We start from the raw sequence: 26,636 nt of genomic DNA on the forward strand, positions 1-26,636 counted from the left end.
GTGTGTGTGTGTGTGTGTGTGTGTGTGTGTGTGTGTGTGTGTGTGTGTGTGTGTGTGTGTGTGTGTGTGTTTGCATCTGTGTGCAATAGCAGACTTTTTGTATCCTGCAATGACAAAGAACTAACAATTGGGGGGAATCTTATGATGAACGTTATACTTTAATACTTAATGTCACTCTTTAATTTAAATTCAAACTACCTCAATTATTTTACAGTGAATCTTATTTCCCCTTCCCTTCCATGCCTTGAATTAAGGTGGCACCGTATTCACATCCATAACGTCTAACGAGAAATATTTTAAAAAGAAAGGTCAAGACTGAGCAGTAGAGGCTAAAATATTTTCACTTTTAGTCCTTAGTATGGGTCAAGCTAAAAAGCAAACTTTTACACTTCCTACATTATAATGGAACAACATATTTCATTACACCCTCCTTGCCTGGTAACCCCTCTTTACATCATCAGGGTGGGTTATTTTCTTAGACCCTAGAAAGCTCTTCCAGAGCTACAGGTTTCTGTTTTCACAGGCTGAATAGTGCTAACAATGACGAGTAAACTGATTTTGATGTGAAGAATAGTTGGAGTTTTCCTTTAATAACAAGCTTCTGTTTAAAATCAAAGTTGCAAAGTTTGAATTATGTCAATGTGAGGGCCATTGTGTGCTCTGTGAGTAGAAAAAGTATGATGAAAAAATAAGGGGCTTGTTAAAATTGTCGACTGAAGTTCCCATTGCTCTCTAACCTTGCCTGTGTGTCATGGCCTTTAATCTTTCAATTTTAAATGACTATAAAGTATAACAAAAAGCTCTCTTGTGGATGAAGACCACATGATATCACTCATCTCGGTGCTTTATGAGTAGCCTAGAATAAAGATTCAGAAACCACAAATAAAAAGGTTTCCCCCCAACATTGGAGGGAAGTAAGCATTCTGCCAGAGTCACCAGAGTAGTAAAACACTACATTCAGACGCAATTAAGTTGCCATACACAAATTTAGAAGATCAGGGAAACAATCCCACATCAAATTTGCTCCCAGTGGGATATATATTTATTTATCACAGCACCCTGATCTGGAACATTTGGCAGGGACGCCAACTTTGCGCCTAACTATTCCAAGGCATGTAAGGAAAGCAGGCTTGTTAGTAGACTTAGTGGGTTTTGTGACTTTGAGTTTGGTTCTACAGCAGGATGTGTTGCATGCTGTCATCCCGATCTTTCTGTCTTTCTTGCTCTTATCATGACTGATGATAAAAATGACTTTCTGAATCACAGCTCCTTATAAACGCGACTCATACACCACCCCCCTGGCTCCGCTTGGAGAATCAAAAACAGCGGCAGAGGGGACCTCTATTGTGGTACTGTTGTCACCCATTAAAGCAGCTCTATCAACCAAATCATGAAAAGATGTCAAAGGCGGGTTTTTTTCTTTACCATATAACAGTCTGGAAGGTTTAAAAGGCCATTACTGACAAAAAATAGAAATGAATGTAAGGCATCATAAATATAAATATGTTCATGATGGGACAAAACTCACACTCAAAAATGTGAAATAAGATATTTGACTTACAAAGTCCAAATGATAAAATAATGAGTCAAATATTTGACTTAAAGCAAGACTATGTAGGCACCTTTTGAAAGACGAAACTACATATCTCCTCTTAAAAATGGAAAGTTGAATCATAAGCAGTACTGTTCTCAAGACAATATGCTCACTGGTTTTGCTGCTACAACCTTACTTGGTCTAGTATGACCAGTAGTTTATTGTGACTGTTAGTTAATGCTAACACACCATGGCTAGGCATTGTTTTGTAACTGACAATACTGAGTCAGTGTGCTGATTCTTTTAAACCGTAATTGTCACTTTGGCTCCCTTCAAGTGATCTGTTTTATATATTGTTCAAAGCTGGTCTATGCATGCTTCAATTAACTAAAAAGTATGAGACTATAAGTCAAAGACTCTAAGATAATTGTCTAAGTAGAAAGTCAAAATTAGCATTTTTATTTTCTTATCATGAAATATTTGTAATCAATTTTTAATCTAACCTTTTATCTAGTGTTGACTTAAGTCAACTCAAGTCCAAATGTTGACTTACCATGAGTAACCTTTCATATTTTTTTATTTACATTGTGGATATGTGCTTCCAATGGGACGCTACTTTGATGCAATCCACAAGTCAAAGTCAGAGGTCAAGTTTGTGCTCAGATGAGATGTCGCAGACCTCAAATTATTAACCGTCAATGTGGGTGAGTCAATGTGGCTTTCCCAAATATCATTAGAAACTAAAAGCTCCACCTGTTTTTATTTAAGCATTACTACTCTCAAAATGTGTCGGGGTTGATGACTTTGGGGCCTAAACACACGTTACATATTCATGCTGTGGACCTATTACACATTATTCATAATAAAAATTATATTGTGCACACACACTCACATGCAGACACATACTACACACAACTTCTACATCTGGACTGGAGTCCTTTGCCAAGGAGTTGGGTCTGCCGTCTCTCTCGCTGCCTTTTTTTGTGTGTGTTTCTCATTCTCATTCTCATTCTCTCTCTCTCTCTCTCTCTCTCTCTCTCGCTCTCTCTCTCTCTCTATCTCACAGACACACACACACACACACAGACACACACACACACACACACACACACACACACACACACACACACACACACGCACCTTTAATTGATTCCCATTCTTCACTGGAGAGAGAGATTATGTTCCTGGTCAGTTACATTCATTAAAAATGATATGGGAAACGTTTCAGTGCTAGTCCCAGTTCAACTTGACTCCTGTGTCTGGAGACATAAGAACTATTTTTTGTAAAATGCTCATGCCAGGTTCATTTCATAGTTCCCTATTTCATGCCTGAACATTTTTGTTTTAACATGATCTTCCTGTAACCCTTGAAAACATTTATTATTATTTTTCTATCTTGCTCTACTCACTCTCACTCACTCTGCTACATGAAATATGAATCTGCTGAGCATTTAATTCAATAATAAACTAAAACAGAGCATTTTGTTTTCGGTTCAATTGAAACTTTATTGTCCTGCAGGGAGAGACACGGCCGAGCTAAGTTTTCACAGTCTGGTGGCGAGAACCATGTAAACACATTAGGTTATGCAATATTTATGAATATATTGTTTCTGGTCTTGTGCAATCAGACTGTTAACTTTTAGTGTGGAAGTATCAGGAAACAGCAGTGATTTATGACTGAAATGTAAAACATGGAAATATAAGATTTTGTGTTGTGTCAGACAAATGTGAAGGTTCTAAATACATAATAAGTGCCTGGACAGTGATCTCTCCCTGTAGTAAATGCCAAGCAAAGTCAAAGGATGTTTTATACAAAGCGAGACACTTCTAGCAAATGGGACACCCACTTATTGAAAAGTGACATTCAAAATGTTGGATGGAACCAAAGTAAACCAAGTAGTTCTACATGATGAAAGGTGAAGTCTTGCTTGACAAAATGATTATGCTTTACATACTTTACTATGTCTTTCTAGTGAAGTTGTTTGAACATCAAGTAATGATCCCCCCCCCCCAAACACTTTACATTAATTGATTAATATCCACCTACATATTCAATTATTGTCACCGTTGACTTTACAACAGAAATGGCCATGGTTTTCAATCAAGCACAAAAGAGATAACAACTCAGTGTTACAAATGTAATGTTAAAACATATTTTGATCCAGTTTAAAGCAATAGTTTGACATTATTTTCAAGAGTTAGATAAAGAGAGCAATACAACTCATTTTTGTTTACTAAATATGAAGCTATTACCAGTAGCTTATTAGTTTAGATTGTCATAAAGAGTGCAAATAGAGGGAAACAGACTAGCTGATTCAGTTTTGTACAGTTTCAGGTTTTTTTTTAATAAACAAGCTAGATCAGAAGTCTTCAATGTTTTTTATGGCAAGGACCCCTCAGTTGAAAAAGAGACAGAGCAGGGACCCCTTACTACATATATTGTATAAAATATCAGTATAAAATATAAATTGCATATTAAACTGGGCCTACAGTAAAGTGTATTGCGTCCTAAAGCCTTCACACATACCTTTTTATGATGCATACAATACTAAGCTGTTAAAATAATAATTGTTGACATATATATATATATATATATATGCATCATGTTTTAATGTTAAAATACGGCACAGTGAATCCTTCTACTTAACTGTATCTGTGGATGGCTACCTTAGTGCTACTGTACCTATAGGCCTGTAAGCCTATCATCAATGTTGTGTAAATTAAAAAAAGAAGAAGATTTATCTTTACAAATAATATGTTTGATTCAAGTTTATTTCTTTTTTTAACTATGGAACAATTATTTGGTGGCCCCCCTGCTGCAACTCGAAGATCTCGGAGCTAGATAAAACGTGTTAATGAGTGAGCTTTAGACGAGGGCGATTCCCTTTGCACAGAGCCAGGCTAACTGTTTCCCCCTGTTTCCAATCTTTGTGCTAAGCTTCATACTTAGCATACAAACATTGTACCAAGAGTGGTATCAATCTTCTCATTCTGACTCTTGGCAAGAAAGCAATAAGCATTATTTACCAAAAAGTCAAACTATTGCTTGAAAATGGATCAAAACTGTGTTTTTGTTTCAATTCTCCACTTAGTTCTATAGGCGACAGGCAGCAGCCAGATCATGTCCTTCCTGTTACTTACAAAGTTCAACTGCATTGCTGCTTTAATGCTTGGTTGAAAGAACAGTAAAAATACTTTACACACATCTATAACCTGACGTGAGACAGGTGCGTCGGAGGGGGACGAGTAGGTGAAAAGTTGCAAAGAACCCCCGCACACTGTAACTTGCAAAAATATATGTAATAGCTGGCAACGTTTCCGTACTGGACCATCATCAGGCAAATGCTTGCATGCTTGGTTGAAAACCATGGTAACACTGGTCTGATTACCTCCGTCACACAACTCAAAGCAATATATCAATGGTGATGTAGTATATTACTGCCTTTTGCACTGTAGAGGGTTCCCATTGTGTCTTGACTTTGGTGCATTTTACACAGTACAGTAATGAGCTTTCATTAGTTTGCAGCAACCCCCCTTTACTGCCACAATCTTTTTAAAGATTGACTTTATTGTTGCAGAAATAGCAGAGTGGGTGTCATGGTTACTTCCACCGTTTACTGCATCTATCATGAACCTAAACTACTGTTCCTGTCACTGTGGGATCTTACACACCCCACATGAAGTAGGTAGTAGATAGAAGGTCAGAAATAATTCCAACATATTTATATATCGCTTGTGGCTATTTAATAAAATCCCTAATCTTTTCTTTCTGTTTCTGGCTAGTCTTGTCCTTTTTTCACCTCACTCTTTCTCAGCACATGGACCAATAACACAGTACAGTGGGCAGTATAATAACGGACAGAAGTTATGTTTGTCACACCCTTGCTCGTCGTGTCTCTCTGAGAAGGGAGTTCAGGCAAAGTTCATGTTTCTTGGAGAGTTTTGGACTGAGCTGACAAAAATGAGCAAAGCCGAGAAGAGCGCGGCAGAGCAGAGGTTAGTCAATTACAAGGCTCAACTCTAGTAACAAACTTCTAGCAAGCAAATGCTTGGCCTTGTGTGGGTTTGTGTGAGGGTAGGAGACAGGGACAGAGGGGAGAAAAAGAGTGCAGGGTGCGCAAGGCTGTCAATAAGCACACGTGTTTGTATGTTTTTGCATGCAGGGACATATGTTTTGTGAATTTCTTGTAAAATGTGGAGAGCCGGCAGGGCAGGACAAACAGTGCAAGGGAAGGGACAGCTGTGCAATTACACCAGAGGGAACTGAGACAAATGACAGGGCTGGCAGTTAGACAATCAGCATTCCAGATCGATGGCATCTCAGATTGAACTGTTTGAAAAAGAGAAAGTCAAAAACCAAACGTACTCATGTGAAAGCATTTTTGCTCTGCTTTTCCCCAAACTCTACTTCATTTTTCTTTCTTTTGTCGAGGACACACAAGGGTTATAATTTTCAAATCAGCAGGTCAATGAGCAGGACTCTGGATTCCTTGACTACAGTATGATTGACATTTACTATTCCATCATTAACAGTGTTACTGTACATGTTGTTAGAGCAGTCGCAGAGCTGTTTCTTACTATTGTATCTGTTTTGCAATCCTCAAGCCGAGATCCCAGTGTGGTTCTAATCAATTAATCCGTCACTGCGGGGAATGAAAATATCCCGGGGTTGTGAGAACTGGATTTATTTTGGATGATCCTGACGATTCACAGAATGTACAGAGAACATATGCCTGAGGGGAGGTAAAACTTCACTGAGGAGCCATTAACACAACAGGCACCAACAAGGGATGCTAAACTTCTGTGATTTGTTTTTTGCTTCCCCCGGTGAATGGAAAATAAATTATTCCTTGGGTTGTATTTTGGGAAAGGGAGTAAAAGAGTCATAATTTAGAATCTCAGGTCAACCAAAGGTACTATAGTATAGTTTATTGCAACAGGATCCCAATAATGCATTGTTTAGGATTAGCTTCTGTCACTCCACTTTTTGGTTTTTCAAACTTTGTTGTAAGGGCCATCAAAAAAGTTCAGGGGTTCAGTACCTCAGTCACTACCACTTGGATGAGGTATCTTGATAATCTAAAGTGATGCCCTGAATTTGTGCCCAAGACCTTAGAACCTGTAGAACCTCATCCCTCCTAACCTTTCTCTTTCTTTACTATACACACACTCACATATAAAAAAAGGGCATTTTCACAGAGTTTGAACTACAGTGTCTCACCTCTACAAGCAATCTAACACACCCAGCAGAACCCCAGACCAAGGGACCCCATTACATGTGTTTTGTTGCATGGAGTGCGTGCGTGCATGCATGCGTGCATGCTTCTGCAATATGTGTTTTTATGCGTGTGTAATTCAACTAGGTAGCAGGCCAAGCTGACCTAACACTGTGTTTACAAACCCTTAGCGTTGCTTCACAGCATAAGTGCGTATGAAAAACAGTTGGATAATGATATGGGTTTCTAAGCAAAAAATTTCACAAATGTCTCTTTTTCTTTCTGGCACACAAAGACTAATGCTCACGTACAAGCACACACACACACACACACACACACACAAATCCAAGCACACATAATCTAAGCATAAATGGTTACATAGGCTGAAAAGTTGAGCTGATGGAAACCAAGCCACTCTGCAAGTTCAAGTCATTTATGCTTTATTATTATCATTATTATTATTAGAGTTTGTTTCTCTTGATTTAAATTGACTTTATTTTACTTAAGCTGATATTTACTGTATTTTTCATCATGATGATCATGACCAGCAGTCCTCTCTGTGCAGTCTGTCATCCATTGCAGGACAGAGGTATAGTACTAGAGTAAATCAACTTTCTGCTACAAGGTCGCCATCTTGTGTTCAAAATCCAAAATAAATAGAGCATTTCTGTCCACTGTGTGTACAAATACAGTATAGTATCGGCAAAGCAGAGGTAGCAAACATTGCTTAGCCCTGTATTACTCTATTAGTGCCATAATCTACATACACAGGGTAGTATACAGTACTGGGACACTTCACTTTAACACTGTAGCAGTTCACATGTTGCTGAGGTCAAGGGTTAATTTAAGAATGCTGCCATGGCTCTCTCTGTGTGTGTGTGTGTGTGTGTGTGTGTGTGTGTGTGTGTGTGTGTGTGTGTGTGTGTGTGTGTGTGTGTGTGTGTGTGTGTGTGTGTGTGTGTGTGTTGTGCAGAGCAATACAGTCATTGTTTCTTACTCAGTTACCCCAAACGGAAAAGATGCTTTGTACACTGATCACAAGTTGCCCATGTACATGTGCACACACTTTAGAAAGCTGGTTGTCTGCTTTCCATCAAGGCATTCCACTACTGTTGTTGCACAAACATCCATGTTTATTGTCTCTGTACTGAAGAGAACGAGACCTCTTCACATAGGAACAGACACTGACCCAAAGCAGCCACACACACACACACGCGCGCGCGCACACACACACACACGCACACACACACACATATACACCTACACACACACACACACACCACACACCACACACACACACACACATACACACACACCACACACCACACACAAACACACACACACACACACACACACACACCAACCTCTGGCAGCCATGTTTTTACAACCCAAGATAACAGAGAGAAGGGGAGGAGACCGTTCCAGAGTTTGATAAATGACACAAGCGGTAGGAAGACGTGACAGAGAGAAAAAGAGCGGAAGAAAGATGTGGGACAGATGCAGAGAGATTTAGAGGGGTGGGGGGGTGGGGCGGGTGAAAGAGATGAGTAAAAGATTCATTGTGAGGTCATCTCAATGTTTATCCACCCACGACAATGATGTAGGCCAATGAGTGTTTCTCAAGGCAAGGCAAGTGTTGTTTCAGGATGTTGCAATGATGACAGGTTCCGCAAGGAAAGTGCTAATATTTTCTCATACAGTATATTTCTCAAGGAGGAAACTGATTTTGCCAAATTACATTTTAAAATGAAACTAGCTTAGATTTATCTGCACAGCAATTTATCTGGCTTAACACTCATGTTCAGGGAACAACCCTGTGCATGATAAGTTCCTAATCCTGATGTGTTCTGTTCTTCGGTAAATGTCACTTAAGGGTCTTGAGGCAAGCTGTGCCTAAAAGGTGGAGATGCAATGTAAGGCACAAAATAAACTATAAAATCTCTTAGCACTACCAGCCTAGTTGGGTGGCCTTTGGAACTTAGGCAGCAGCTGAGCCATCACCTCCAGGGCCTGCATTAACTCATAAAGATCACTGTCTCTTTCAAACACACCAAGCCAAAGTGGAGGTCATGCATGTTCATGCAGATGTGTGCAAATGTGAGGATGTGCATGGCTCTATCTTGAGAACATGATAAATGGAACTTTTAGTGCATATTTCATCTGTAAAAGAAGTAAGATTGCTTCCTTTCACGGTAAATATGTGTGTGTGTGTGTGGTGTGTGTGTGTGTGTGTGTGTGTGTGTGTGTGTGTGTGTGTGTGTGTGTGTGTGTGTGTGTGTTTGTGTGTGTATTTGTCTGTCTCTCCCACTCCTATACAGTAATTACAGTCATTGGTATCAGATGAAACCCCACACAGAGTTGATCTCAAGATGTGCCCTTTGTGTAAGCAACATCTCACTGCTAGATTGATGGAGAATTGGAGGAGTTCACATAAATGGAGGAGCATTATAGTGTCAGGTTACCTCAAGTTCTCTCTCTGTCTCTTTCTCCCTCTTTATCTATCGCCCAGTCTTTCCCTCCTTTCCCTTTTCCTCTATTCATTACTAATTTCCCCTCCCTTGTCGTTCATTTTCCTATTAGCTCACTCATTTCTCATTTTTATATAATCTCATCCCTCCTTCCCATGTTCTAGCTTTCTCCTTGTTTTTTTGCAAGTGAAAACTCTCACACACACAGACACACACACACACACACACAGACACACACACACTCACACACACACACACACACACACGGACAGGAAATGCATGGTAAATAAAAGCAGCAGACCACCTACTCTACTGTAGGGGATAAGAAATAGAAGGACTCTACTTATCTGATTGATCTACGGAAATGACTGTCTGCAGCCTAACACTATAGATCCATTTACAGTGGCAACCCTTCATTAATGCTTTGTGTGAGGGTGCATTTGTGTGAGTGTATGCACTTAACAGTCATTGTAGGTGGAGACAAAACTCATCTCTAGTAAGGACGATGCTGCATTCCTCAGGCGCTGTTTCCCTCTCAGAGGGACACATGGAAAAATACACCCATTCTAACCTGGCCGCGCACTACCACGGACATACACACACACACACACACACACACACACACACACACACACACACACACACACACACACACTGACTGCCACATGCAGCCACATGCACACAGATGTCGACAGGCAACCACATTTATACCAATGCTCTAATAAATCTATCTGCTCACTTGTCTATTTTCTCTGGCTTTGCCTATGCAGCACTGAATGCCTACACAGCTAAAAGACGGAGGGAGAGGAGAGGACAGGACAGGAGGCAAGGAGAGGTTTTCAAAGTCCCTTTACTGGACTAGTTTTAGAGAAAAATCACAATCACAAAAATCTAAAACAAGTCAAGAAAAGAAAATCCTAAATAAAAATAAAATTAAAAAAAACACAACAAAACCTGTCAAAGAAATAAAGATGTACTCTCTTAATCAAAAATTAACCACCATCTCTCCATCCTTCCCCACAGAGCATGACCACAGAGGAGAAGAGGCAAGAACACAAGAGAAAAGGAGATGAGAAAAGTGGAGAGGAGATAAAGAGAGGACAGGAGAGACGAGGAGAAAAAAAAGAACATAAGAGGAGAGGACAAAACAGGAGAGGTGAGCAGGAGAGAAGACGAGAGGAGAGGAGAAAAGAGGAGAGGAAATGAGACAAGGAGAGGAGAGAAGAGAAGAGGATAGGGAAAAAAAACGTGGAGATAAGATGAGAGGAAAGGACACAAGAGGAGGAGAGGAGAGGCGAGGAGAGGAGAGGAGAGGAGAGGAGAGGAGAGGAGAGGAGAGGAGAGGAGTTACAGAAGAGAGAGAAGGGGACGAGTGCCCCATGGGATTTTCCTCTTCTTTGCCCTACGTACCTCTCCATGTCTTAAACACAACTGTTGGCCCAGCTCTGCTACACACCACCGTGCACCAAATTCCTGGAAATATGAACTTGTGGCAACTTGTACAGCTCAAACTAATACAGGCCGACTTTTTACAGCATAAATACGTCAAAACAACACCTCTTTTTGCTGAGTGGCAAAAATAATCTAATCGAGGCAGAGGTGCTGAAAGGATATAGTTTTGTGAATATCATCACTGAGGTGAAAACCAACTCAACCCTGTGCCTGCATAAAATAAATGACACACCCACACAATGTCTGGAAGAACTCCGGAAGGAAAAAGTGATATAAGATGTTATTAAATTAGTCTGTAAATGTTTAATGTTTGTAATAATTTTGGCAGGTTGAAAACTGTGCTTTGTGCTGCTTTGTCCTTGCAGCTTATACTATGACAGGTTTGATGTGGAATAGTTCTGTCATGATTGGGCTCAAAGCCATGTTTAAAGTTCTTACTGACATCTACATTTGGTATCTCTACAGAGATAAAACAGAATAACAAAAATAGTGTTTCCTGTGTTTGTCTTGCATACTTGATATTTACAATTACTTAATTTCATGTGCACCTGAATATGTTAACATAGTTAAAATACAAAATTATGCTTGTATGCAAAATTCATCACTATTAAATTATGATAAGGAGTATCTCATAATCTCACATCTCATATGATATACTGCACATGGCAAGAATGACATTAAATAAAAGCATGAATGTTTTACTTTTTATTTGAATAGTGTTTTGAATGTGAGTCACACAGTAGTTTTATGCTAAATGAAAATGCAACATAACATCCAGATATGAAATGATTTCTGAATACAAAAAATGAAGAGCATAACGAAATGTGAAACAAACATGGCAAAATGTCTTTAAATAAGTGGATGGAAAGTTGTATTAGAATTTTTTATATCATTATTTCCATTCTGTCAAAAATGCGATTATATGCTTCTTCCTTCAGCTCCCTTCTGCTACATTCTGTTGTTTTCCACCAAACCTGTTTAGAACATCGTCCAAAAGTACTTGGAATGTGCTTAATTTTACATTTTACATAGCGTGGCTGTCAGATACCTTGAATCTCAAAATGTTGTCCTTTTACATTTTTTTTTTCATAAATCAATGCTATTGGTGTATTTCGTCTGAGAAAAATTGCTCAATACATTGTTTTTCAAATTAGCCTTTTTTTTATTTCCTAAAAAGCTGTTTTGGACATGAAAGGTTTTCGCCTGACAGCGACAATATGCAAATATTGAAATGGTCTTAGGTTCACGTCACTCGACAGGTGGGATAAAGAAGTACACAAAATCAGACAGCACTGTTACAGTAATGTGACTTTGTCTTAAGTCAGTCTTGTATTTCCATTAAAGGAGAGTTACAGAAGTTGTAGCTATAAATCGTAACGACAGCCCAAAAATCATACAAACATTATATTATGTGACTAATGTAGTTCCATTATTTCTGATAATTACCACCATCCTGATGCCTTACAGTAGATTAAAACAATCAAAGTTACAGCAACAATAACTGAAAAGCATGTCATCAGGTTAACCATTTATATATATATATATATATATATATATATATTTACTCAAATCAGTGGTGATTCACCATCCCTGATGAGATATGACCCTTTCCTAACAAGTGTGTGTGAGAGTCGGTTGATCTCATTCTAATATTAAATACATGTGTGCTCTTAATATAAATACTATCAGTTGCTTGATTGCTGCAATAGTGGTGATCCTAATATTGACTCAGTATATAGCTACTGGTCGCTGTGCACTGTGAATATGAATCTATGGGGCCTTGCTCATTTATACAAATGGATTGAACGCTTGAATTAATGATTTCTTTCTGAAAAATGCTTTTAATGAATATTTCAAAAACAATCTATAGTCTATAGACTATAGTCTCATAAATTTAAGGATAACGGCTAACATCCTGTTACTGAAGATGTACTATACCTGTATACCAGTGTGGATGATGGATATTTCACTTTGGAATTAAAATGATGCCGGTCTAGTTGAAAAGTAAGTTAAAAAAGCTGTCATCCAACAGATATTGAAAGTAACTATACAACAGCCAGATCTGAATCATGATAGCTTCCTGAAACACAAACATCACCAACTGTAAGGTCAAAACAAGATGATTCTGAATCCTAAATGTAGGATAGTATCCAGGAACAGAACAAGTGGAGGCAATGCATTATTATAGTTTAGTATACTTACTGTACTGTACATTGTCTAGTAATAAAACATAAGTGTAAATGAGATGACATGACTTTTTATGGGTAACATACTTCCTCTGAACACAAACAAATGATCTTGTCTGCTTCACAAAGAGACAGAGAGTCAAAGAGCAGTGTGCTTTTAATAACCAACATAATGCACTTTAACATCAGACAGCAACTTAAAGATATATGAAAGCTACTGTCAACTGAAGGATACGCTGATAACTGGCCAACCTGCACAAACACATACTCAACACTTTCTCTCACAAACATGCACACACACATATGCAAAGACAGTATCAAACGAAAGCTAACATCCAAAGTGCATTATTACATTAGCCCTGTATATCATAACAGATAAACAAAATACATTATATACATTTTCTGGATACCAAACAATGTCACGTGAGGAAAGGTTTCTCTTTTGGTTAAATAGAAACAAGCTATTGAGGAAGTGCATGGCAGCCATCGTATCCAAAGTGCTTCTGAGGGAGATGGAAGTGAGTAGTCTTGTCATCATATCTTTATATAAATAACAGTCTTTGCTGGCAGGCCAAGTCCACACCTGCAAAACATGGTGCTGACAGCATTCTTCAAATGTGATACAATTTCCCTTTTTTTGTATATTTTTAATGCAGTCGCAGGAAAAAAAAGAAAAAAGGCAAGGCCAGCATCTTTTTGTATTTGATGTGTGATATTGACTCAAAGGTTATGCTGTAAGAGAAAGGTTCATATAAAAAATGATTTGGAGTAAAATGATGCTCTTATTATTGCAAATGCCTAATCAAGAATTTTGGGCCATAATGAGATCCTTAATCTTTCAATGATCCTACAGCACATTGTGAATAGAAAGCAATGTCTCTGAAGGACTTAAAATAGCAGATAATACAATATCCTTAGAGGCTCAAAAGGTTTCATAATAGTCAGTGGTGCCCTTGTAGATTAGCAGGCAGTTTATACTGTTGACCGTTCACTAAACCCTACCCACAAACATCAACTGTCCAATCATAGCTTAGAAACCGTAACAGGGCATGGCAGGTCTGTCAAACTTTTTCTCCACATGCTGAAGTGATGTGCATGGGCTGTAGTAAGAGTGATGCTCCACATATAAAGAGTTTGCAAGGTGCACCCAAAAGACAAGGGTAAACGTATGCTAAAGAATGGATTGCTCCAATGAAGACTGCAATTGTTAGCACCTAAAGTAATAACCTAATGCAGCTACAAGTCAGTTGGTACTTTCTACCAGCTCATTAGCGTAACTAGCTCGCAATAGCTGATAAAAGCTTTCAGTGACAGTTGTAGCTGAAGCCTGCTTTTGTCCTGAAATAAAGGTTTACAGGCCCACTGTTGCAAAAAATACGAAGACTTTTGAGTGGTAAATATTGTGCTGTTATTGTAAACTGTATATGTACCATGTGAGAATGTAAAACTTGCCAAGAGTAGCAACAGGAAGTAATTAAAGGGGACAGGGCTTAGCGAACACTCAGTTAAGGAAATTTTATTACCATATCGGGTGCATCCGCACAAGGTGAAATCTTAAATGCTTTGGTTTTAGATGGCAGTCTACATCAAGCTAAGCTGTTGAACTGGTAGTGGAAGTGACACTAAGAAACCTCCATGCATAGGTCCTCCTCTTTCATTGAGATGGAAAATACAAATTTTCACATTCTTTGGTCCTTTTCATAAACAAAAGAGACGAAGAAAAACGAGAAAAACGAGAAAAATAGGTAGTTCAGAAAGAAACATTTCTCTATTTGATCTATTTTAGTCCCCGCCCTATCATTGTTTCCATATGGTTGCATTTACTTTCTGTACCTTTTGAACCTTTGGCCAGCAACTCTGATGTCTGTCAAAATTCCTGGGAACCAAACCAGCCAGAGCTGAGATTAAATATTATTTAAAATGAACATTTTTGGGGCATTATCTGAATGTGACTGGTGCAAAAACTGAAATAAAAGGATTACTATAAAAGTCCAAACCCTATTCTTCTGTCACACAAGCCAAATGAAAGCAAAAACCGCAAAAAGCAACAGAAGTAACCAAGTCATATTGACTGCTGTCAACCTCAGTTCATCAGTTCATCAGTGACAGAGACTAAGTTCTTTTCGGACCAAGCATTTCTTGCACTGGACCACACAACACCAGTGGAAACGACACAGACAGTTCTCCTCTAACACCACTGTTTCCTCCCGGTAGCCGCGCTCGCAGCAAAGCAGGTCGCAGCCACTGATGTCCATGGCTGTGCTGTTGCACATGCGCCCCCGTGTCCCCAGTGAGCCAGTTTTCCGATTTGCAAGGCAGAAATCGGGCGACTCGTCAGAGTATATCAGATCCTGCTTATCTGGTGGCTTTATGTTCTGGCCGACAGGGATCAGGGTCTTGCCATCGTTGCCTCCCATCACCTTGGAAGCGCCGTTGAAGCGCTCCAGCAGGCGGTCGCCCACCTCACGGAAATGAGGCATCTTCTTCCAGCATGTGCGCAGAGTGCATGACCCTGACAGGCCGTGGCACTTGCACTCTGTCCGCATGTAGAGCTTCACCGCCTGGGAAGGGAAAACATGGAGCAGTGGGTGGGTTTAGGGTTTTGGGTGGCAGGGGAAAGCGGAGAGGTGAAGGAGGGCAAATGGGGGACACATATATGGAGAAAGAGAGAAGGTTGATGTAACAAAAAAAAGGAACAAAGGAAACTTTTAAACTTGTACCCTGAAGTGAAGCAGGACTGCTTTTGATAAATGGCAAGTTCTCGAAAGAAGTAATTTATTATTGTGTTTTCATGATATATCACAGACAAAGCAACTGGATCACACACACACACACACACACACACCACAAATACACACACTGATAGATAGGTAAGATAAAAGCAGACGCTATTCTGAAGGAATTTAACTCCCCAACCCCCCTCTCCCTTCATTTTGCCTCTGGCCTTCCTACATCTAACAAGCCTTGACAACAGATCATTCACTATTACTGCACATAATTAACCCATCACACACACACACACACACACACACACACCTGCAAAACGTGTATACAAGCACATGCGCATGCATGTACATAAACAAACATTTGCAGCATGCTTATTTCTTAACCTCTGTGCATTTGTGTGCAGCTCGTTTGTTCGCTAATGCTGCAATTGGACTATATCCCCAAATACTCCCCTCTTATCGCTACTTGCCTTTGACCCCGAGTGAACTTTGCAACTCTGTGTTTTGGTGGGTATAACAAACAGACAAAACACTGACAGCTTAAAGTAAATGTGATGTGGAAGATTTACCGAGGTATATTTCAAATCAATGTAATTAACTACTCTCAAAGTTGCTACTTTATTTCCACTCTTTCGTTAGCACATTGACTCATCAAGGCCATACTTCACTCGGCGTTCATACGGGCAACAAAGAGGAACTTTAAACTTCTACAAGGGCTGTGGAAACATAAGAAGCTACCTGCCTCGGAGGCTTAAAAACAAAATGTGTGGCACGCTCTTGTTTTTGTGTTTCAGAAACCTGATTCTTGTAAGAATATCAGCTTACGCCGCTACACAAATATGGCTCGGGGCAATGTCTTTCTCTTTTGCATGTTCGTGGAATGATGGAACATTCCACAGGACAAGCAACACCTTTGCTGCTAAAATCTTTGAGTATAGTAAAATATCACGCCTGTGCACACTACAGCACAGTAGCAGTAAAAATATGTTTTTTTTCTAACTCTGCTCTTTAAGAGGTAAACAGAAACTGCACAGACATACTGAGGTATTCATTCTGAAACTATTTCTTACCAGCCGCCCAGCCTCGTTGTTGTGCAGGTCAATGAGTGTCCTAATGTCACTCTTGCCCCTTCTCCTCTTGGCGTCCATAAACTGTTTCGACTTTTCATACCCAAACTCCACATCATCTCCGCAGCCCCCCCACTCCCACTTGACTCCATCCCCAGAGGGGGAGGATGAAGACGGCCTTGGAGGTGCTCTGTTCCTGGTCGCCTCACAGCCACACTGTAGGAGGTCACCCATACTGCAGGCCTGGGTTACAGCGTGGGTCACACCAGCCGCCGTGATGGCATAAACAAACGCTGTCTCCCGGATATCTACAGTACAAGGGACAAACAAAAGATGACTTTTAGTTTATTGATTGGTTCTAACTTTTGTTTGCACACACAAGTGCCCAAAATGCAGGATACTGATATTGATTAACATATAGAGAAATCTGTCTCATGTTATGTTCATTTTCAGGTTCATACTTGTATTTTGGGTTTGTACTAGAACATGCTTAGATGCCTTTATGTTTAAAGGTCCCATGGAATGAAAATGTCACTTTATGAGGTTTTTTAACATTAATATGAGTTCCCCCAGCCTACCTATGGTCCCCCAGTGGCTAGAAATGGTGATAGATGTAAACCAAGCCCTGGGTATCCTGCTCTGCCTTTAAGAAAATGAAAGCTCAGATGGGCCAATCTGGAATTTGCCCCTTATGATGTCATAAGGGGAAAGGTTACCTCTCCTTTCTCTGCTTTGCCCACCCAGAGAATTTGGCCCGCCCATGAGAAAGAGAGAGACATCATGGCTTGAAAACAAGCGAAGCATGGCAGTTGGTCAAGGCCACACCCCCACCCTCCACCTTGCCCCCCTCTCTCCTATTCAATAGCATTTAAAGCTACAGACACAGAAATGGCACATCATAAAGCTTTTTGTAGTAAAGCTCATTGTGGGACTGGCTCTAGTGGCTGTAATTCTGCACCAAGGCTGAATTTTGGGAAAGATACTTCAGATACAGTATTAGGGGACCACTAAGGCCTATATAAAAGAGACTTCAGATACAGTATTAGGGGACCACTAAGGCCTATATAAAAGAGACTTCAGATACAGTATTAGGGAGACCACTAAGGTCTATATAAAGAGACTTCAGATACAGTATTAGGGGACCACTAAGGTCTATATAAAAGAGACTTCAGATACAGTATTAGGGGACCACTAAGGCCTATATAAAAGAGACTTCAGATACAGTATTAGGGGACCACTAAGGCCTATATAAAAGAGACTTCAGATACAGTATTAGGAGACCACTAAGGTCTATATAAAAGAGACTTCAGATACAGTATTAGGGGACCACTAAGGCCTATATAAAAGCATCCAAAAAGCAGCATGTCATAGGACCTTAAAAAAACTCATTATTGTCTTCAAACTGTCTGAATATACCTGTAGTCACCCTTTGTCTGAAATGCTTTGTTTTAGCACCTGTCTCTGTAAGCCCGCCCTCCCGAAAAAGTCCAGTCTGCTCTGATTGGTCAGTGTTTCTGGGTCTTCTGCATCTTCACTGTCTGAGTCTCTGCACCATCATTGCAGCCGGGGAATGACTGTAACGGGACTGTAACAACACTTTCTACCTATATATAGTATAGTTGTGACATCACAGCACTACGGAAGTCCTAATGGCTTGTTTAAAGGCACTGTTTCTGAAAATTGGCTGTGTGCATTTATCTGTGGATTGGAATTTACTAGCTAAGCAAACCAGCTACATAGCTACCAAAATAAAACAAATAAGAATATATATAAAAAATGTGAAACTATACCTTTAAGTAATACTTTATGTTGGAAACAAAATTTAAACAGGAGGTTGAAAACTATGGTTCTATTTCAGCGGGTTCCGGAAGTAAAAATACAATGCAATTTCTCCATTGACAAATTGGAGTATAAGCCATAAAATTGGAACCGTCGATGGTAGACTTAAAACCAGCATGCCGACATGACTCAGCGATTGTATATGCTCATATAGATGCCAAAAATCACGGGGCACTACCCTTGTTTTGAGATAAATGTCTTTTATTCGTGATGTCCATTGACATATATATATAATGGATCAACAGATCCCGTTGCTCTGGACGGAGACCAGTGAAGGCATGGTCTAAAACTCTTTATATACGGATTTTCCCAGACGTCAATGGGAGAAATGAATGGGAAATTTACTTCCGGAACCCAAGGTCTCTCGGAGGAGGGGCGGGACTGTTGAGCTCTATAGATACATGGTTGCAGCTCTGGTACCGTGGTACTCAAAACTTTTTGACTTGCAAGGAAAACCTTTTCACTCACAAGCAAAACTTTTTCACTTACAGGCAAAACCTTTTGATTTAAAAGCAAAACCTTTGATTGTTGTGATTGAAACTTGTCACAACAAATGTTGTGATTGAAACTTGGTTTTTGATTGCAGTGAGAAATAAGCTCTTAAACATGTTTTTGTTGTTGCTTGGGTTATAAAGAAACAAAACTAACGCCATAGAAAACAGGTCCAGTAATATGGAACAATGGGTTTTAGAGAATGGAACGAGCAATACTAAGGAAATGTACAAAGGCTTTGACCTTTTTCATTTCAACACTTTCAGCATTTTCATTATGAAACAGTGGCATGACATGCACATTACCTACACATTAAACCACACCACATTCAGACATCTTTTAATCATACTCAATCGATCACAGGACAACAACTGGAAAAAAGCACACAAGCACTACAAGTGACATAAGCTAGTTTCCAGTCAGCCATCCGTCCGTTCAATATCACAGCTACAACTTTCTTTCAATCCTGGTCCATTACTACGATCTCAAGCATCACAAGATCTGTGGTGCTGAGAGGATGGCTTTCTCTCTCTCTAGCTCTCTCTCTCTCTCTCTCTCTCTCTCTCTCTCTCTCTCTCTCTCTCTCTCTCTCTCTCTCGTGCACACTCATACACACCACAGCTGCTGGTTTATTTTGGGTGCAAAGCTTAACACTCCTGGCTGATGGCATGTCCAACCACAACTGCAAATTGATCGTCTGTCCTCGCCAGTGGCTTCAGCATCATTCTCACCATCGGCTCAACACGTCTTTATCCTCAGTTGTTGCAGCTATGAAAGCATCTCAGAGACCGACTGGGCTGAAATAAGATTATGCTTTGTCGTATATATCTTGTGCATTTTTTGTCCTCTTTGTCCAGTGACTTTAAATTCAAACTTACATTTTTCTTTGATGGGAGATATTTATCCAGTTGATCCAGGACCAATTCAATGTCTAAAACCTTCCAGATCTTTCAAATCCTTTGAAAACCTCTGTTTTTAGTTACTGGGATTAAATTAAACATTGTTTAGAAAATACCAAATAGTAATAAAAATTATAAAGTTAGTGATAATTTATATTTTTCATAATTTTAATCCCATAAAAAGACCAAAACCAACAATGCTGCTGATGCTAATAACACATAGCCTGATATATCTTATTCCTGTGTTCTGTAGAGCTCAATATTAGTCCAAAAAACACATAGGTGAACCCCTACATTGCACTGATGATATGTTCCTTTAGGGCTGCTCGATTATGGAAAGAATCATAATTATTTTGGTCAATATTGAAATCACGATTATTTTGCACGATTACTCATTGACTTTTGGAAAGACGTAATTATTGTAATAAAAAAAATAAAAACAGTGAAACAGTTAAACAAATCAACAGTGAAAACACCTTGAACTGTGAAATTTCCCTCAAACACTTTTCCCGTTGAAACTTTTTTTTCAGAACACAGGACAAAATAAGAGTTGACTTGAAAAACGTAATGTGCAAAATAATAGTTTTTCTCGATTACTCTGTTTTTGGGATCGTTAGGAGCAGAAATCATAATCATGATTAAAAATTGATCAATTGCACAGCCCTATGTTCCTTCATTAAAATGAACATGGGCACTGTAGATGTTTTCAAGTCAATCCTGAATACACTGTCCTGCTGCCATAAATACTGTACTCACTAGAGGACTAAATGTGAAGTCATCCGCTGCTGAAAATAGTCCCAAACAAATGCACTAATTACTCCAATTTGAGTTTGCTAAACCTACAGTGCCCACGTGTTTCAGGAAACAGCTGAGCCTTTTTTTGAAATGGAGATATATATTTGTCACCTGTTAAAAATGTATGTCATCAGACATGACTGAATGGGCTTTGGGCTGAGTGTCACTGTACTGAGAGACAGATTAATGTTTTGCTGAAGTCCGGTCTGTCCATGGGATTTGTTGACAATAAGTGTAAAGTTTGCCTAGAAACAAGCAAGCGGTGGGAATTGTTCAGGACATTGATGATTTCAGTGGAAGGACTCTGCCTAGATAGATGAGAAACTAGGGACTGAGTATATGTATGTGTGTGTGTTAGACAGAATGAGAGGGAGAAAAAAGAATAGCCACTTAACGAGCCATTGTATGTGTGTGTGTGCAGAGACAAAGTGAAAGACTTTTATTTCCAAGAGCTGGAACGCTGTGAGCGTGCAGTCACCAACGTCAACACTGCCAACTCCATATCGCATGATTCAGTGAATGGGATTCATTAGGAATAGTAACACACACACACATACACACACACACACACACACACACACACACACACACACACACACACAATGGGTGGCGTGCGACGAGACCTGCACACCCCAGCATGCCGTGAAATCAATACCAGCTGTACACCCCAACACCCTGAGATGTCTCCAACGCAGGCAAATGTGTGTACATTTGTGTGCATGTGCGAAAAGTATTGTTTTATGTTTATGACATTTCACAAATAGTCAGCGTGTCTAATGTTTTGTGTCTAATCAAATGAAGTTTGGGTTTGTCTGCATTTGCTGTGGTTGTTGGCAGATTCAATAAATCAGTTAATTTTATTTGTGTGTGACGTTACATGTACATGGTGGTGCATGTAGAGTATTTTTGCAACTGTGTATGTGTGTGTGTGTGTGTGTGTGTGTGTGTGTGTGTGTGTGTGTGTGTGTGTGTGTGTGTGTGTGTGTGTGTGTGTGTGTGTGTGTGTGTGTGTGTGCGTGCGTACACGTGCGTAACCGTCCTTGTAGCTTAGTTAAGACCAAACCTTGCTGTTCCTGCTGATCAGCAGAATAGGGCTGTGATTTTAAGGAGCAGCAACATACTCAAATTAAGATGTGTCATCTCCAAAACCTTCCTGGATTTATTAAGAGACACTTAATACAACTTAATATTAGTACAATATGGTGATAGCAACACGAGCTGTGTCCAAACATGTCCTCAGATGCACTGGTGAAACACTGCATTACAGGAAATAAGCATGAGGAAAATGTCATGTTGATACATGTTTTAATTCAAGCAAAAAAGTTATTGACCTAATTATCACTGAAATTGTTATTTTGGTTTATTTAAAAAAAAGAGTATCAGTAACCTGGAGGAAAATAACATCCAACTAAAAGCAGACAAACCGAAAGAGAGAGAGAGGAAATAAAAAAAAAAAACAGAGCAGAGGGTTGAAAGAGAGATAAAATACAGAGAGAAGCTATCAAAAATCGGATGATTTGAGGCACCCCGTTTCATATTTTCCTCGGAGACATGAATTCCAAACAAATTCTCTGCCAATGGCGGGTGTCTGGGCCTGTCTACGTCTGCTTCTAATTCCAGAAGGCCCTTCTGCAGGAATTAGCACATATTCATTTAATACTCTGACTTTTAGGGAATGGGATGTTAAAGCTGAGAGTACGTTAATATGAAATCATCTGTGAGCACCATCAAATTATACTCTATGATATTAGGCCAATGTAAAGGAACTATGAGCTAAGTAAGCAAAGGTACAGATGGAAATAAATAAAAGATAAATCTACAGTACAAGAAAAATTATCTAACACACAAAAGGAGGAACAATAAACAGCACTTGACTAACCTTACCCTATGAGCAGAAATTAAAATGAGAGCAGACCTTGAACAGGTGCGGACCTACTGACATAACTTGGACATAACAGTTATCTGGGAAGCCAAAGACTGCAATGCTTGGAGTGATTATTGACAGGCAGAGTTGTATCACTTCACCCATCCATTTTGAGACTGGCCAACCAAGAAAATCTGTTTACGCGTAAGTAACAAAGCCCTAGCAGTAATTATGATGGGAGCAAACACTGAAGTCAAGGGATGTCATCATAGAACGACAAAGTCCATGTAGAGGTCAGGGCGGATGGTCAACAAAATATCAAAACTTAAAGATTGATTGCTGTAACCCGTTTCCAGCTGACAGTTGGGAACGTCTTAATTATTGTAACCATGACGACAAAGGTCCCATTACGTTAACAAAGTAGTCCTTTTAACCCAAACCGCTGTGTTTCTCTAGCATGAACGAAGTACTTACTTTAATCCAAACCACGATCTTTCCCTGAACCTAACCGAGTTGTTTTTGGCCAAAACGTAACCAAACCCGAACAAGACACATCATAAAACTGAATTTATTTTTCAACAGTGATTTGCAAATGTTTCAAAAGGCACAGACAAATGATATCGTCCTGCCGATTGGGGGGTCAGACCAGAAAACGCTTCTATGTGACGTTCTAGAGGAGATGGAACAACAAAGTATTGTTAGATTTTAAACCTGTGAACACCTCTACGTCTCCATGTGAAGCTATCTCGTAACCACTCTGCCACGTATTATATCAATACAAACTGAGTCATAAAAGAAATGATGTGCAGGTGTAGAAAGCAACACACTGCAGCACCCTTTCTCATTGATGCCAAAACAATACAGCCTGACATTTATTACTTTATTCATTTAGACCCAATCAACATTTTATGTATGACACGCTCTGTGTATTTGCCTGATTTTGCTTAATACAACATCATATGAATCAGCTAGACTGGATAAACCCAGCCCGATCTGCCGGCGATTTGATTTCCCCCTGCAGCTCAGGCTGGAAACCTGTACGTTTATCTATCCTGCTTCCATTACAAATTTGCGGGAACCAATCACAAACTGGCTTATCCACCTGGCGTGCTATTGGCGGGTTTAACACGATGACGATAGAGAAGCAACCAAGCAGCTTTTTGTTTACATTCAACATAGCGGCCACCAAAGCGCAGTAACCCATTGATGCCGCTGTTGCTGCTACTTCACCCGGATCGTTGGTCTGATTGGTTGAAGGACTATCCAATTACGTACAGAGTCATTTGAACTACTCCCGTTGATCACGCCTCTTGTGCAATAGAAAATACAGAGCAGACTCCCCAGACTAATGTTCAATCTTAAAAGATTGAGCTTGGTCTGGTGATAGCCAGACTAGTTTTCACTATCAAGTTTTAAGGAATCACTGCATCATATTGTCTGCCAAACATACAGTACAGTGGTTTTACTAACTTTTAAATATCAGTTAAATACGAGAAAACACAAAGGATGGGTAAAGGTGTAAACATGTGTATACCTGTCTCTATATCTGTGTGTCTACCTGGGAAAGTCATAAATGTGAAAATGTTTCACATGATTGATGACTGGTTTAATTACTTTGCAACCACTGTACAGCCCAGAGCATGAGTCCTTGTTTTTTCTACAGTAGTACAATACTCCACACACACATACTGTAGACAATCTATAATGACTTCCAAAGAGCTGCTACATCCCTTATGTGATTACCAGCATCACTGTATGCTGGCTGGCTCACACTACAAGTCATGACCGCTCTGAGGTCTGTATGTTATTTAAACAAGGTGGAAAGAAAAGAGGATAATAACTACCAATTAATGACAATGAACCAGAAATCTGACCTTGTTTTGAAGCTGAATGTACGTGAAAGGTTTTTGTCCAGAGGAGAGAACATTTCAATTCCGACGCAAAATAAGTTGTCATCCTTGTGTCGACATGTTCATTCATTCACACTTGCTGCAATAAAGGTGTAAGATGGCGGTGTTTCAGTAATGTTGTAAACTAAAACCCCTATAATACACCCACCCACCCACCCACACACACACACACACACACACACACACACACACACACACACACACACACACACACCCCTCCCTCAGCCTTTCATTTCAAGTGGCTTCATGCAAAAGTGTTTAAGTGAAAAAGCAGATCTTTACACCATACCACATGCATGTCATACACACACACACACACACACACACACACACACTCACTTATCTCATTACACCACTGACAAGCCTTACAGACAGACACATGTTGACACACGGCAGCCCTGCCACCCTTTACTGTAACATGTCACAAAACAGAGCCCTTGTCTGAGGAAGGTTAACCAGATAGCACACAGACATCATCATTACCACATACTTAGACCAGCGTTTAGTGCATATTGCAATCACATTAACGCAGGTTGATGTGCTACAAAGTATTTACTAAAACACGTTTCCAAACATGCATGTGAACACAGAAAATATTTTTTTTTTCTGGCACCAGATGAAGGAAAAATGTATACGCACAGACATGTGAAACTTATATTAGGGACTGATGCATCTACATAAAACATGTGTTAGTCGGAAACTAACAGCTAAATAAGGCATGCAATGCATTAATAGTCCAAAGGAAGCAAGGAAGACCTCCAGCTTTAAAGCCAACATTCAGTGGTTTCCAAAAACAAAGCAGACAATAAAGCACACAGTATGCTCATGCCCCCCCCACCCCCCACCACCCTGTTAGGATTGTCTCATCGCTCGACAAATAAAAAGTAATGTCATTAAAATAATTTTGAAGAGTCTATTATCACATAAAATCTAAAGAGAGGCCAATGAGGTTAAGTAAACCACTTAGAGAGGGTGAACATTAAATACAAAGGCCCATTTATTTTGACATTTACTCGTTCATGATAATCAGCCATTAGGAGCAGATCCAGGTAATTGAGGACAAAGACTTCAAAACAGAGGAGCACTTTGGCCCCCCTTACACATCGACAGGCAGGAATTTATGATTTATTGCAACTCTGTCTTCTACTGGTAGATTCTTGTCTCCTTTTCCCTCTCTCTTCCTCTCTGTCTCAATCTATCTTTATGTCTGCATTCTTTTTTCTCCGTTATTTTTCCTGTCAGAGACAATGGCAACACCGTGTCAAATGAGATAAGAGAAAAGACATGCTTTTTAACTATATAGCCTGGTCCAGCTACTGTGGCTGTGGGTCCAAATCATACTCATATAGATGGCTGGTGTCCTTTAATGTAACAAGCAATTTTTGAAGATGTATGGTTCCAGGATATTTTCTGAGTAAAAATGTACCTTGAGTGGTTTAAAGAGAGAGAATGATTTCAAGGAAGAAGCTGCATTTTAAGTGGCTTCATGTTCATTAGCTTAGTGTGTGATTTGAAAAAAAGACTACATTGCAATTACAAAGAACTAAGAATGAAAGTCTCAGTATCCCAGTTTTGCTCTCCGAGGCATAAAACTATATATTGATGACAGATATCAGTTTCCTTACTGCAACATACAACACAATTAATTTGAGAATCAGCAGTGTTTGGAACAGGTCAGACACACTTTGTCTTTACAAAGGATTTCTATTTTAAAAGCGAGGACCAGGAAAACATTTTTGACACATGTAACTGCTATTTTACATATTTCTGATTAATGAAAAATGTAAATATTGTTGTCTCTTTGTCTCAGCAGAAAGCAACAACATTAGCACCGTACACTTAAATGTTACAGTACATGCATATGTATTCCCGCTGTCGGCTTTTTCTTTCCAGCACAGGAAAATGTTAAATTTTTTGTCACTGTCAAACAGCATTTTAAGAGTAATATACTTCCCAAAGGGAACTTGATTTTTTATGTACACTGAAGCCAATAAGTAATTACAAGTTTTCCAAAATCGGAAAGTTACGCAGCTTTGATGTAAAAAGTAGAAACAAATTGAAAATAACAATTTAGTATTGACTTGTTATATAACGGCATGGAAAATTACCGGTAATATGATTCACATTTCATGTGGCACTGCCTTGAGACGTTAAAGACAGGCGAGTGCACAACTTTTGTACGCATATC

The 26,636-nt window shown here is 39.5% G+C and overlaps 1 protein-coding gene across 1 annotated transcript in view; it reads right to left on the reverse strand.

Annotated features, from left to right (window-relative positions):
• Positions 1-11,383: 11,383 nt before the first annotated feature.
• Positions 11,384-26,636, reverse strand: part of wnt6b (wingless-type MMTV integration site family, member 6b) — a 28,336-nt gene continuing 13,083 nt past the window's right edge. Inside the window, exons 3-4 of the mRNA XM_078261544.1 lie at positions 16,653-16,957; positions 11,384-15,417 (exon numbers count right to left, since the gene is read on the reverse strand). Of these exons, the coding sequence (XP_078117670.1) occupies positions 14,956-15,417; positions 16,653-16,957 (767 nt within the window). The 3' untranslated portion in view covers positions 11,384-14,955. The remainder of the gene's footprint in view (positions 15,418-16,652; positions 16,958-26,636) is intronic.

The sequence above is a fragment of the Sander vitreus genome, chromosome 11 (assembly GCF_031162955.1).
Source record: "Sander vitreus isolate 19-12246 chromosome 11, sanVit1, whole genome shotgun sequence".
NCBI lineage: Eukaryota > Metazoa > Chordata > Actinopteri > Perciformes > Percidae > Sander > Sander vitreus.